At 46.0% G+C, this 14,247-nt stretch overlaps 1 protein-coding gene across 5 annotated transcripts in view; it reads right to left on the reverse strand.

Moving 5' to 3' along the window:
- LOC117142211 (mucin-5AC) overlaps positions 1-14,247 on the reverse strand; it is a 28,143-nt gene that overhangs the window by 13,546 nt on the left and 350 nt on the right. For 4 of the 5 annotated variants that reach the window (XM_033306044.1, XM_033306042.1, XM_033306047.1 and 1 more), the window contains exons 2-4: positions 13,084-13,345; positions 11,534-12,365; positions 5,254-5,377 (exon numbers count right to left, since the gene is read on the reverse strand). In XM_033306044.1, the coding sequence (XP_033161935.1) occupies positions 5,254-5,377; positions 11,534-12,321 (912 nt within the window). In that variant the 5' untranslated portion in view covers positions 12,322-12,365; positions 13,084-13,345. The remainder of the gene's footprint in view (positions 1-5,253; positions 5,378-11,533; positions 12,366-13,083; positions 13,346-14,247) is intronic. The other variant, XM_033306043.1, reaches the window with a different exon arrangement.

The following is a 14,247-nucleotide window of genomic DNA, read 5'->3' on the forward strand; positions in this document are numbered from 1 at the left end:
ACGACTGGAATTCAATTTTTGCCACCAAAACTGCTAAAGTGCCCAGGCAGGCAGACAGCCAGAAGTGGGATGAAGCCAAAGTCGAAGTCGTAGTCGCCGTTGCCGTCAAGACAAGTCAAGTCTTCCTGCTCACATTGAAGTGACGTGCAAATTACCCCCGAAAACGAAAAACAACAGAGCGAAATGTGGATGAAGATGCGGCTCGAATCGGTGGAAACAACAGCCCCATCCCATCCCATCCCATTCCATCCTACCTGCCACCTGCCGCCTAATTGTTTTAGTTGTTGTTCCATGAATATGCTAAATTGTCTGCTACAGCTTGCCCTCGCACACTATCCGGCGCATCCGTATCCGTGGCCGTCGCTCAGCAAATGTTTATAAATGCAAATTGGCCGAAAAGTGCAGCGGCAGTTGTCGAGAATCCAGTGGAGGAGCAGTCGTAGCAGGAGGATCAGTAGGAGGTGGATTGCGACCGAATGACGGACGTGCTTGGTTGCATTTCTCGTGTGCGTCAGAAGCAGGCGAGAACTGGAATGGGTCTGGCCTTTGGGGACTTGCCCTGGCTCCGGGGATAGCCCTGAATGAATGAGTGACACCCAAACAATGCGCCGCCATAGCCGCCGTCCGCGGCTCACTTTCGATTTCTGGCCATGACACCGCGCCACAATACACATACATACATATAGTACCATATATAGTGTATGTATATATAGCGCATATCGTGCATATATACAATACAGCCCGGAGCTGCAGCGGATTGCTGATGATTGGCGGCAGGCAACCTTCACGCACATTCAGCTCAAGTCAGCTGGGCGTAATCTGGGCAGGCAATTCAAGGGATTACAACTCTGTGTAATCTTTGAAGTAATTAAAACGGAGGTTAAACTTTAAACTAGACTGAACAGGAATAGTACGATATCAAAGTAGCTAGTTTAGCTTTTATGGTTTTAAGATTAACGAACATTTATGCCTGGCAATGGCATTTACGCAGTGACGAATAACTCTACACAGATTTTCAGTTTGAGTACAAAAGTTTGTCTTTATTAAAAATGAAAGGTCAATAAACATTTTTGAAGCGGCCCCTGAATGGAATATTTGGTGCATGCGCCTCTGACATTCTGAATGCGTGTGTTTGTGTATCGGTAAATATCATCAACAGGCGCAGCAACAACGACAACAATTAATATTGCCTTTATTTTTATTGTAAGCTGTAAATTTAAACAACAAAATGAAGCAACAACGTTGCTGCTGACATCGTTCGTCGCTGACCTTCTCAAGTTTGTTTGTTTGCCTTGCTGGCGCTGCTTTTCAGCCTCAGCTTTTGATTTGCTTTTGCTTTTGCTTTCAGCTTGTGCTTTTGCTTTGCTGTTGCTTTTTGCTGCATGCGAGCGAATATCGAAAACGAACTGGGGCCAAAGTTTTATTTGTTTGCTCAACTTGCCTGGGTGGGGACCTGCCCTTGTGGCCACCCCGCTCGAAAAATTGCTGCGTGCAATGCTCTCGAAATGGAAATCCATTGGGGACGCCTTGTGGAAAATCAATTTCAATTGTCTCGCACTTATCGAAAAAAAATTGAAAAATTGCCAAGCGGTACGTACGAATCGGGTCGAATCGCATTTGCTTTGTTTTCGGTTTTTCATTTGCACTTAGCAATTGAAAATTTCAATTGTAAATAATTGCTTAATTATCGACAATTGCAGCTGACTGACTGAGAACCGCTCAGTCGACACAGACAACAAAGCGTTCGTTTAGCCAGCCTGCGTCATATTAAACCATACACCCCCCATGATTTTCCCGCCCACTGACACCCATTAAAAGGCCATAAACCGAAATCTGAGTCATGGACTGCGGTTATGAAGAAATATGTGCATGCTTTTATATATGGGATAATTAAAGACCCGCAGCCAAATGCCAAATGCGATGTAATTACCATGTATTTCACTCGATGCGTATGTCTAATTAACCACACGGCGTATACGCAATCTATATTACGTACACGCCGTGTTGGTGTCTACAAGCCCATTATGTACATAAATTATACATCAATCAGTATGTCAGGCCTAATCGGATTGCATTTGCTACCCTCGAAAGCATTTCTTTTCCTCCTCCGCCTGCTCGGACCATTAGATGGTATCGAATGTCTGGAATTTGGCCAACTATAAAGACGTGAAAATGCACTGAAAAATGTATCCTTTCAAATGAGAGCAAACAAAGAGGTTTAATAAATCAGTGTTGATTTCACATAACATATTATCTTTCAGTGTTTCTTGGGCAATCTCAGTCGAGGTACTCAAAACTAGTTATGTCTGCAACTGCAATTGTCTGCCGGCCGACAGCTTCTCTGCTCCACTTAGCATTATTTTTCAGCTCCAACTTTCCAATCGGAGCCACTAAAACACTCCGAGTTTGTCGGTTGCCCCGTCCGCCGTGCCCCCCCCCCCCCCCCCCCCCCCTCGCATCTCTACCTCGATTTCATGAATATACATACCAAGACGACATCATAATTAGCAGGCCCAACCTCGAGCGCATGACAAGTTGCGCCTGCCAGGCGATGCGATGGCCATGTTCAATCCACAACTCCAATGACTGACAGCCGCTTTGTCTAGCTCTGGCCAAGACTTTCACCGAGCGACGAAATGAAGGGAAATGGAGGGGCCAACAAAGGCAATGAAATGAAAAGAAATCCCTAACCTACCACACCTCAAAGCTCCAAGCTCACAAACTCACAGCTCACATCTCTCGTCTGGAAAGAAAGGCAGTTAAGGCGACAGCATAAAATGGTCGTAATCAAAACAAATCAGCGAACGTAGTCTTCATCATGCTGGGCCATCAATCATGGCCAAAACGAAACGCGATGGCTGAGTTGAATGAGCCAAACGCGTCGCAGACAAGACACACAAATAAAGAAATCCAAAACAGTTACCTCTAAATATATACCCCCATATATGCACGAATATCCCCAAGCCCAAAAGTTATGGCCAACAGAGAGCACACACACACACACAGAGTCATCGACTTGTGGTCAGAAAATGTGGGAATGGCCAAGAGAAAGGGACGGCTGGAGAAGGAGGAAAAGAGTGGGGGCTATCGGTGGCACCATGAAGTGTTTAGTAAACAAATTGCGGTTGCCTTTTGATAATACGCAGCTCAGCTTAGCACTCAAATGGAAGCTGTGAGGAGCTCTTTGTGGCGGGAGTTAAACGATGCACAGCCAAGTGGGCGTGGCACTGGGGCGACGGGTGCCGGAGTGGGTGGCTGGGATGAGCCAAGTTATAAGTGCATTGCACCGAAATATCGATTGACGGAGCAGAGTTGGAGCAGCAGCTGGAGCAGCAGCACCACCAACAAAAGACGACAATCAACGCTGGCGGGTTCAGACATTCAACCTAAAATGCGTGTGCGGTGCACTGAGATTAAATTGTTTAGTCAAGGTGAAAGTAACTAATTGCTGTTATTCATACAGAAATTAATAAAAAATGGAGCAATCTTTTCAAAACTTACTTGAGAAAATTAAAGAATAACATTAAGTGAAAAAACAGCTGCCCACTTGGCACTTACATCAATTCAATGATAATTAATCACCCAAACTGTCTGTCGAATAAACATTAGGCATTTTTCACATTCTCGGCTGAGGTGGAACGAGATTTATAAATAGCATTCTGCGCACCTATAATTTATGGGTCACTAAAAGCTTTTTAGGAACCCATAATCATAAATTTACAAGCAAATAAAGAAAAAGCTTTTAAAACGAATGACATTCTATAGTTGGCCCTACAATCAAAATTTCGGCAGGGCTCCAAAAACTAAGCCATCCCATTTCGGCAGAGATATAACTAATTATTTCATTTTATGATTACAAGTTACTGAACAGAAATTCATTGTGTTGAATTCCTTAAAGTCGCGTCATCTTGTTTTTTCCACCGTGCAGCACTGCTCAAAAGTTTGTTGGAGCATATTAAAAGGACATTGAATGTGCGCGGGTGGGATGTTTGGTGGCCAAAAGCTGGAGGAGAAGGGGCTCCAGTTCGGTCGCTTGGTTGGTTGGGATGGTCGGGCGTTGGCGTTGGCGCTTGACGGCATCAACGTCACGCAAAAAACCGAAGGGAAACCATAAACTCAAATTAATGACCCCAGCAGGGGGAGCCGGGTGCCCCGCAAATGGGGAAGGGATGGGGTCGAGTCGGAGACAACGGACAAATGCTGAAAGGCGAGACAGAAGCCAATAAGAACAGCAAGAACAACAATGCCGCAGCGGACCAAAAATAATAATACTAACAACAACAGCAGTAGCCATCAGCACTACCAAGACCAAAAAGAGCCCAAAGAAGTTGAGTTCTGGGCGTGATTTACCGTTAACAGTTTTTTTTTTTTTTGTGTTACTGTTGAAAATTAATCTTATTGCAGGCGATTTCACTGCGATTTTCACTGCACCGCAACTCAGTGCAGCGCACAAGAGCCCGAAAAGCGTATAGATGGTAGATATATAGATATATACAAATTGGAGCTGCTCCAGAGCAAAAGCGGCAGATGGTCATGGCGTATCGTTTGGAGCTTCAGTTGGCTCACTTGGCTCCGTGATTATGCAGTCGACGTCGCTGCCATCGCTGCCATCGTCGTCGTCGTCACAGTCGATTTGTTGTCAAACTGGTTTTACAAATATTTTGCGTTAATCTGGAAGCCCCAGCGCAGCGATGAGGAGGTTAGGCCATATACCATATAAGAAGGGGGCGCAGCAGCACCGCCACCAGTTACATTGCAGTCGAGTAAAGCTCAGTGAAAGTCGACAGTCAGTCGTCGTGGTCGTCCCACCAATCCCTCCCCCCTCCTTTAGCCAGCCAGTTGGCTAGCAGCACATTCAATTAGATTTAGTATAGGTATAGGTATAGACATGACTTGGCTTCCCCCTTTCCTGCCATCAGAGCGCTCATTCATGGCTCGGTATTTACAGCCAATTATGAGACAAACAAGTCCAGTTCGCCGTTTGGCCGATGTCAGCGTGACGCGAACCAGAAAACTGCGGACTCAGACCCAATATATGGCCCATGATTTCTAATTAGGCCCACGAAAAAGATATATAGATGCAATGGAGTAAAAGAAAATAGATTTTCCACTATCTGCCATGTCTCATCTTCAATAGATCTTGTTGAAAGTGTATTGTGTCCGAGTAAGCTCTAGTTTCCAACCCACTTGGGCATTATATATATATTATCCAGCACCATTAGCAGCCACTTCAGTTTGCCGCACTTGACTTACCTGGGCATTAAAGTCGAATAGGTACTCCGGGCGCAGCGGACACGGCAGGCCGCACTTGCAGGTACCCTGTGTGAGCAGATAGTCCTTGATCTGGAACTGCGTGCGCAGCGTTTTGCCCGAGGGGCTGGAAAAATAAAGGGTTAAGGAGATAAATGCATTAGTGGAGGAACGGGCGTGATTAATTAAGTGGCGGCAGTCATGCCGTTATTCACCAGCTAAACGCACAATTTGTTTTATGGAAATTATGCAATTACCAAAGAAGGCCAGTGCTTTTGAGCAGCCAGATAGACACCCACAAAAACCCAGCATAGTCGACTATCCCAATATCCCGGGGGCAATTAGCCGCAGTTAAGGTACTAACTACAGAGGCCAATGGATAATGGATAATGGTCGTCGAGTGCTTGATTAACAGCTCGTTGCCATAATGGACATTAGCATGACAATGTAAAGTGATTCGCGCATAAATTAGTTTCAATCGCAACCGATCGCACATGGTGAAAACTTGTTTACGTTTGCGTAGTTAACTAAATGCGTTATAAACTTATTTGCGACCCCTTTTGCAGGGAAACGTTTCTGCTTTATGATACAGTTGACATTCCTTAAGGGCTTCGGATTCAGGTTCCGAATCTGCGACTGGAATTTCGGGGCACTTTCGATATCTGTCTCGAGAAAATGCGCATGAGAAGCGACGACAAAGGAGGAAACTCCGCATCTGCGAGAACAAAGGCGATCTCATACATATGCACATATTTAGCGATTCGAAAAAAACGCGCCTATGCGCCATAAAATTATGAGAAGGCAAAAAATTGATTTAAATTTCGGTCATTTAATGCCCAAAAAGGAGGGAATGAGACCGAGACCCGGTGAATCCAGTTTTAATAATGCCAAGCCCCTTTTGCGGATTGGAATGGGCGGTTGTTTTCCCTTCGCAACACAAGTTAACCCTTTACAAAAACCCGCTCACCATCGCCCCCTTCCCAGCAATCAGGCCACGCATGACCGCAAATCTGCCGACATAAATGTGCTGTTGTCGCATGAGCTGGGGGTTATACTTCGATTTAAGTGTGTGCGCATAAAAAACAGCACACACTCGGTACCGTACGCAAAATAAAGAACGCAAAAATCAGGGGGGAAAAAACGTAGCTGCTTATTAATTGTAAAGTGTGAGCACGTTGAAGGAATCAAGGGCGCTCATGATGACGCCGCCGTCCAAGGAAAGCGGTAGCTGGAACCGAATCCGAATCTGAATCTGTATCTGAGGCACTCGAACTCGGGGCACTGATGCCAGGGCTCAAGTTCGCCGCCGCTCCGCACTTCCTCTGACCCTGAAGTTCTGTGCAGGTCAACACAGCGAGAAAATTAGCCATAAATCAAAACAAATCTAGTACAACTTAAATGTATCAAAAGTTAAAAACATAATTAACAAACCTATACACTGATTATAAATTAGGTTATTTATTAAACAACATTTCCAGAACTTAAGCGTTTTTTCTCAGCGTGTTGCCGTTTCAAGCCGTATGGGAAATCTGAATAATGCATGAAGTGTGAAAGCGGCAAGGGCATTAAATGAAACGACGACGACAGCAACAGGAGCTGTGAGCTGTGTGCTCCGAGCTCGGTGTTCGAGGAGCTGCTAGGAGCGGTAGCCGGAGGAGCAGGACAGCAGGGACAACAATATAATTGAGCGACAGCAACATACAACAGCAGCAACAGCATCGAGAATCGTGTTACGGGTTAAACGAGTATGCGAATTGTCAATTGAGTAGCCCTTTTAGCTGGCCAAACAGGAGATGCCTTCGCATCTCATCCCATTTCATCTCATCTCATCGCATTTCATCCAAGTCCCAGTTACCAGTTGCGAGTCGCAGCGTCATCAGCAGCATCATCATCAATGGGGTAAAGGAAAAAGGAAACTGGTTCTGGTTTGTTTTATTAATTATTTTTAACTACTTACGAGGGCCAGAGCTTTATGAGCGACCGAGCCACGTTCGAGATTGGAAAAATCGATGGCAAGTCGATTGCCAGACATCACGAAGGACACTGAGAACGAGACAGGGATAGCGAATCATCAACGCCAAAAGCTTATGGCTCAATTTGTATGCAGCTGGCGTGGCAAGGGGCTTAAGAGCCCACCGCTTGCCACTTACAACCGCCTTTCAGGCAGTTGTGGCAGCAGGGCAAACACGCAGCAGGAATCGTGCACGCGGAGAAATTAATGCGATTCAGGGGGCAGTTAAATACACATCGTTGCAGCTCACATGATTGCAATCCTTTAAAGCCCAATTAATGCCATCAACATTGTGGAAAGTGGCATTGTTTGGGTTAAATCAAAACTCATTAACTACTCACTACTATGATTTAGAACATATTATCTATCTACAAATTATGATCAAACAAAAGCGTTATATGTGCTTTTATATTTCCGATCAAAAATGTATCTTGCACTTTGATTTGCTCACTGCACCCATTATTAGTATTTACTTTAAATTAAATTGAAAGGCTTCGAGTAATAAAGTTCCGATTTTATTCTCTCTGTGACAGACGAAGAAGTCGGCAACTCATTAAATTTGTTCTTTACCTCGTTCTTTTTTGTGCGGTATTTGCACAAAATGCGCTAATAACGTGAGTGGTGCAGCGGGAACTCCCTGCCCTACAATGCCACCAATCCCGGCCAGCTCGGGGTGGATTTCCCGCTCTGTGGCCACATGAAAGGCGTTGGGCTAACGAGTTAAAATAATTTAATAAATTATACACACAAAACGCCAAGTGCCAAAGAGTTTGCTGTCGAGTGGCCATCGCCCATCAGCCATCCATCCAACCATCCATTCGCTGGAAGCCACGAAACCATCAACCATCGTCTTGCTCCAACTTCATGGCTATGTGTGAGAAAAGGTGAAAGAGTTTTACGCCCCTGTGACCTTGAGTGCACCCTCGAGCCCAGAAAAAATGAGTTGAGAGTGCAGACAGCTGAGACTGCAAATGGGATTGGGATAGGGATTGGGTGTTGGCCGCCAGCAGAGACTGAGCCTATTACTAAATTAATAATCCCGAACAGCGCAAACAACAGCAACGCCAACGTGGCCCAAAGGCAGTGGGCCAGCAACGCCGTGGCGCATGAAACTGTAAAAAATTATCGCACAAAGCCAGCCAGCCAGACGGAGTCCAATGCCCGCGGAGGGGACTCAGCAGTCCGGGAACTGATGGACAGACAAGCAGGGCAGGGCAGGACTTTATCCGTTGTCCTTGTGCCGTCATGTCCTTGACAACGGGCACAAGAAAGCGAGTTGCGAACATCCAACAGCCCACAAAGCGAACGAATGCGGCCAATCGCAAAATGAATCATGCCCACGCAGAAAAAATATGATACCAAAGGTTCCTTAAATATATGTGTATATATCTATATATATTTTTATACCAAGGCAACTTCTATGTTATGTTTTATTATGCGCTTAAAATCAATTGACTGTAGACTTCACTAATTAAGTTGTTAAGTCTAAGAACATTTCGTTTAAATAAGCAAAGATACTATTACTTATACATTAAACTGTTATCCAGCCAAATTATATCTTCCGTTTAATGCGAAACTCCGTCTCGCCATTAGCGGCCAACTCCCATGAGCCAAACAAGGCACTTGGGGCGAAACTTTCCGCGGTTTTCCCACGATATCAGCAGCGACAAATTCGCATGGTGGGCGTTGACCAAAGTCAACGAGTCAGCGAGCCAGAGTTAAGCTGGCGGATTCGCAACAAATGCCTAAATGTGAGTAAAATAAACACATTTCAAAGGTCTGTCCGTCTCCTTATCTGTCTGCCACTCCGGCTGAATGACTGCCCGACTGGGCTAACTGACAATGGAGCGGAGCGGAGCGCAGTTGGCCTGGGCCCAGGCAAACGGCGGAGGGACCAACTGCTGATGCAACCTACGCGGCCGCTGAAAGGTTCATCCCGTGGCGGGAGGGAATGAAAGAGCAGGCCTCGTGGCAGGGTGCACATCCACACCGACGTAGACATACACATGCATACGGAGTGTAGGAAAATTGAAAACTGCTTGCCTGAATCGCGCTGGCCAAAAACTATTCCGCATTCTTTAGCAGTTTTTCAGGCTGGCGGGGCGCTTCGACCCGCTTTTCCCTGCCTTCTTTTCCATTCGATTCGATCGCCGGCGATCTCCAGCTGCCGTTTTGGATTTATGATTTATGCGCCCGTTGCCGCACAGTGGGCGTCCTGCCTGCCTTCCACTTCCATTGCCACTCCGACTTCGAGTACGACTACGACTAACGACTTCGTTTGACTCTGACCCGGTCACAGTTTTAAATCCGCCCTCCGCTGATGTCACGTTGCGCCAAAAAACCATTTAGCACTTGTGCAAACAACGACGGTAGAGGCAAAGGCAGCAAGATTTACATGCTTGCGCAACAATTATTGATTTGGTACACAATTTGTGCAACATTCTTTCCGAGAAATAGCCAAAACGAAGCCAACGGAGCGAGCTACTCGCGCCAAAGACGGAAGCTAAACAAAAAGGGGCATTCATAGAGCCAGAGGTGCTGGATTCGCTTACTTGGGGCTCTAGAAATATATAGGGTATGGTATGTTTACCCAGATTATTAGAGCATTTTAACATGGAAATCTTATATATTGTAGTAAATTCGTCATATTTAACGTCGTACTTTGTGGATATATACTTCAATTTTGTGTGACCGGTTTGACTACAATAAAAGGAGTAACTGCTCCCGGTTCACCCCTGTTTTTTAAAGCTACTTACAGAGCACATATTTTTTGCGAGTTTCAGCTACTTTTGTCACCCAAAATTCAGAATACACCGCTGGCAAACCGAAGGGGCTAACTGGCTTACGGAAACACGAAAAAGAATGCTCAACTCGAAAACTTGCAAAGGGGGCCATGGCGACCATCCATCCGCTTGGGCAAACAGCAAATAGCAACCAGCAACACGCAACGTGGAAATGAGCAGCAGCTGCTGCTGCTGCTGTAGTTGCTGGAGTTGCTTCTGCTGGTGGTGGACAATGACAACGCTTGACACACGATGTCGTGTCGTCGCCGGGCACAAGTAAATACCAGTGGGCAAAGGACGTTGAAGGCGAGGACGTGAACGTGGCAGCCAGCGGTGCCCTCAAAGCGTGTCCTGGAAGGGTAATGGCCCAGAGAGTGACTGACTGGCTGGTCGTCGGTCGGTTGAGTGAAATGTGACATTGCCAGTAAATGGACTGCGTCGGATAAGCTGCAACTTCTTGACGCCCCAAACTACGTGAGTCGAGTGCCAAGGCCCAATAATCATAATCATGCCTGTCATAATGAGAATCTCAGCTCGGGGCTCGAAAAACAAACAACATGCCCCCTGGTAGCTTTCAATCTGCCAATTGAGCGAGGCATTGGCATTCGCAATCGCAGCCATAATCCGCACAAGTGGTTCGAAAAGCAGTTATCCCAGTGCCAAAGACCATTCAACCAGCCAGCCAGCCAGCCAGGCAACCCTTTTCTGGGCAAATGAGCCCGGGGCAACAGCTGCGAGGGAAACTATCCCAACGAGACGAGTCAAGCGCTCAGAAGTGCCAGCCACTTATAAAATCAACAATTACCCAACATCGGCAACAGCCACAAACCAACATCGCCAACAGTTTGCACAGAGCCCGAAAAAAAAAACGGAAAACAAGAAGAAATGCTGAAATACTGAGACTGAGCCCCCCTTTTTTGGCCCTGGGGGCGATTGGACAGCCAGAACAATTACAAGTACCCGGGCAAGCAGATATGTATATCCACATACTCGATGCTTTTCAGCATATCTGAGCAAACATTTTATTTGCGTTTGTAATTATGTGTGCTTGATGATAACTCGCAGATAATGCCAGGTAAATATTTACCCCGAGCCGTTGATGGTTGCTAGTTGTTGATGTTGTGCTGTTGTGCCTGGTTGCAAAAACATTTCTGACACGACTACTGCAACCCCCCAGACGCCCACTAAACAACATGCGCCCCCCCCCTACCCACTTCCACCACTTCTGACGGCTCTGACCCCGCTAACCCCCATGGACAGTGCATTTCCTGTAGCGCGAGGGGATCGCTGAACATTTTTATGGCTTCTCGAATGCGTTTGCGTTCGCCAGACAATAACCAGATTGACTTTTAGCCCGGCCCGGCCAAACGTGCTGTAAGTGTCATGTCAGTACAACACAGCCCAGCTACGGAGCCAACAAGCAGTGCTCAACCCGGGAGATATCCTGTGGCCACAGATGTACCCAAATACTATCCAACCGACTACTCACCTGATATAGGCCACCTCATTGTTGTTGGTCAAGCGACGCCAGCCAGGGGCCAAATTTCCATTGTAGCTAGTGGCCGTCTTCCTGTTGATATTGCCATTGCTACTGGCATTGTTGGCTTTGGCAACATTCTTGGCATAGAGCTGATTGTTCTGACTCATTTGACGCGCCGCAATTGTTGTCGACATGCAATGCGTTGCCCCAGTAGCAGCCGTTGCAGCAGCAACAGTTGCCGCCGTTACTCCCGTTGTTGCCGCTGACTTTATTGGCAACTTTATTTGCGCCTGGCGCTGTTTGGTTTGTTGCTGTTGTTGCTGCTGCTGCTGTTGCTGTTGCAAAAGGAGCTGCTGGTTGCTGGTGGGGCAGACAAATATGTGCTGCTGACTGTTTCGCTGCTGCTGCTGCTGCTGTTGTTGCTGCTGCAGATGCAGATTTGCTACTTGCATCATGTTGCCGCTACCATTGCCGTTTACAAAGCCAGCTGGTAATATCTGTTGCTGTTGCTGCTGTTGGTGGTGTTGCTGCTGCTGCTGCTGATGCACCGCTGCACTTGTAACGACCCGCGATACAAATTTCGTCTGTTGCTGCTGGAAAAACTGATGATGTTGCTGCTGCAGAGGCAACATTTGCTGCTGCTGCTTGAACATATTGATCTGTGGATGCTGCTGCTGCTGATGTTGCTGCTGCTGATGATGCATCCCGCTGACCACCGTCTCAGCACTCCCAGCTATGTTCAGCTTGTGCTGGTGCTGATGTTGCTGCTGTTGCTGGCCAGCAGATGCGGCGGCCATGGCGATAAAAGCAGCCGTTCAGGAGCTCCTTCGCAATTCAAAGCCTGCAAAGAATTCAAGGGAATTCCCGGATTAGTCACAGCCAAGAATAGAACATATATGGACTCAGAGAATAATCATCTATATGGAATTGTGTTCAAATAATTATAATCACTATATGTTCCATCATACTTTTCTTAAGTCCCCATACACATTCAAGTGAACCCATTTCAATCGTATAGCAAAACCCTTTTAATATTACAAATCCTTTAAAATCTTCAAAATTGATTTGAAAAATCCATTCTCTTTAGACAAGATCATGAATATATTACAATTATGCAGATTTGCAGATAGCATGAAAATTGAAATTATAACTCTGCATTCAAACAATTAACCTATTGTTATTTTCAGTGGAGGTCTTCATGTCTTTGTCTCTGCGTTTTCGGTTGACTCATTGACTTTAATCGAATGGAATTGCGTTGCGGCCTTTGTTTTGCTCCGCAAGTTGACCCCTTACAAAGTAGCTGAATTGAGGGCCAATCAGGGTTTATGCGCTGCGCGTGTAATGAACATGGAAGTGGCCTAAATCTGGTTTATCCGCCATCTCACGCACAAGCACCAGCGGCGCGGCAGGAAAGGGAAAAACCACAAGGTTGTAAACCCAAAGTCGCACTTAAATAGATACTGCTAACTGGACGATCGTATAAACGACAAATCGTAGGCCGCACCTTTTGTTATTTATGCGTTGTTAAGTTTCTGCCCCTTATTCTGCTATTCGCTCACCTTTTAGCTTGCTTTTCGCTTTGCTCATTTGCCAGCATATTAAATTAATTTTGAGTTATTGTGTAAACGAGACGCGGCCATGTCATGTTCATGTTTTTTTATGGTTTCTCTTCCTTTTGTTTAAAACACTTAATTTCACTTTTTTTTGCAACGATATTATTTTGTATGCCACTCTGCTCCTTTTGTAGCTGTAATAATGCGTCGACAACGACGTTTGCGTTTAGATGCGTATTGTGTTGCTTGTACACGGGTAGGAAAACATCTGTATGTTTAAAATTTATTCATATATTTGAATTAGTTTAATTAATTTACGTGGCATACAATTTGACCACAGAAAGGTGCTCTTTATCAAGGTAACGTACTGCTACGCTCATAGAAAGGTGCAATCATTAGCCATTAAGTGCTTAATAGTGTTTGTTTTGATTATTTCTTTTGGTGTACAATCTCATGACTTCATTTGGAATTCAGAAAACGAACGTCAGCAGTGGCGAATCGAGTGAAAAGTGGAGAGCAGAGAGCGCAGAGCGCGTAAAAGTAGGTGAATGGAGCATGAAGTGAAGACACCGAAGGCAGTGAGCGAGAGGAAAGGAGAGAGTGCGCGAGGGGAAGGCATCACCCACACCACCTCCCATCCACCTTTCCCTCTCTGTCGCGCTCATTCGCTCTCAGCTGCCATGTTAAGTTTAGCACAATTTGCAGACCATATTTTAAGTAGTATAATTAATGCGTGCCCGTTCGTTTGTTTGTTTGTTTGCCTCTGCTGCACGGTGGACAATACGGCACAGTGGGCAATAGCCACCACCTGCCCTGCGGTTCTGCTCCGGCGATCAGCGACAACACAAACAACACGAGAGCAGAGCGTAATGGGCCGAGGAGGGGGAGGGGGTAGAGCAGCTGTTCGCCTTGGGCAGTGGGATGAAAACGAACATTGGTGGCTATCTCGGTGCACTGGTATGGGTATTGGGCAATCGCACACATACACACAGGCACATGTACGATACGCGTGCCTATGCTGCGGTTTACTGCTGCTATAATATGTACAAAGTGACCTCAATACGCATTACGCTACAAAAGACACACAACAAACACACGACAGCCAACTGACGACTGCACTTCGCTTTGGGCTTTATTATGCACAGACTCGGATTACGCCAAATGCCAATT

This window comes from Drosophila mauritiana, chromosome 3R, assembly GCF_004382145.1.
Source record: "Drosophila mauritiana strain mau12 chromosome 3R, ASM438214v1, whole genome shotgun sequence".
Classification (NCBI taxonomy): Eukaryota; Metazoa; Arthropoda; class Insecta; order Diptera; family Drosophilidae; genus Drosophila; species Drosophila mauritiana.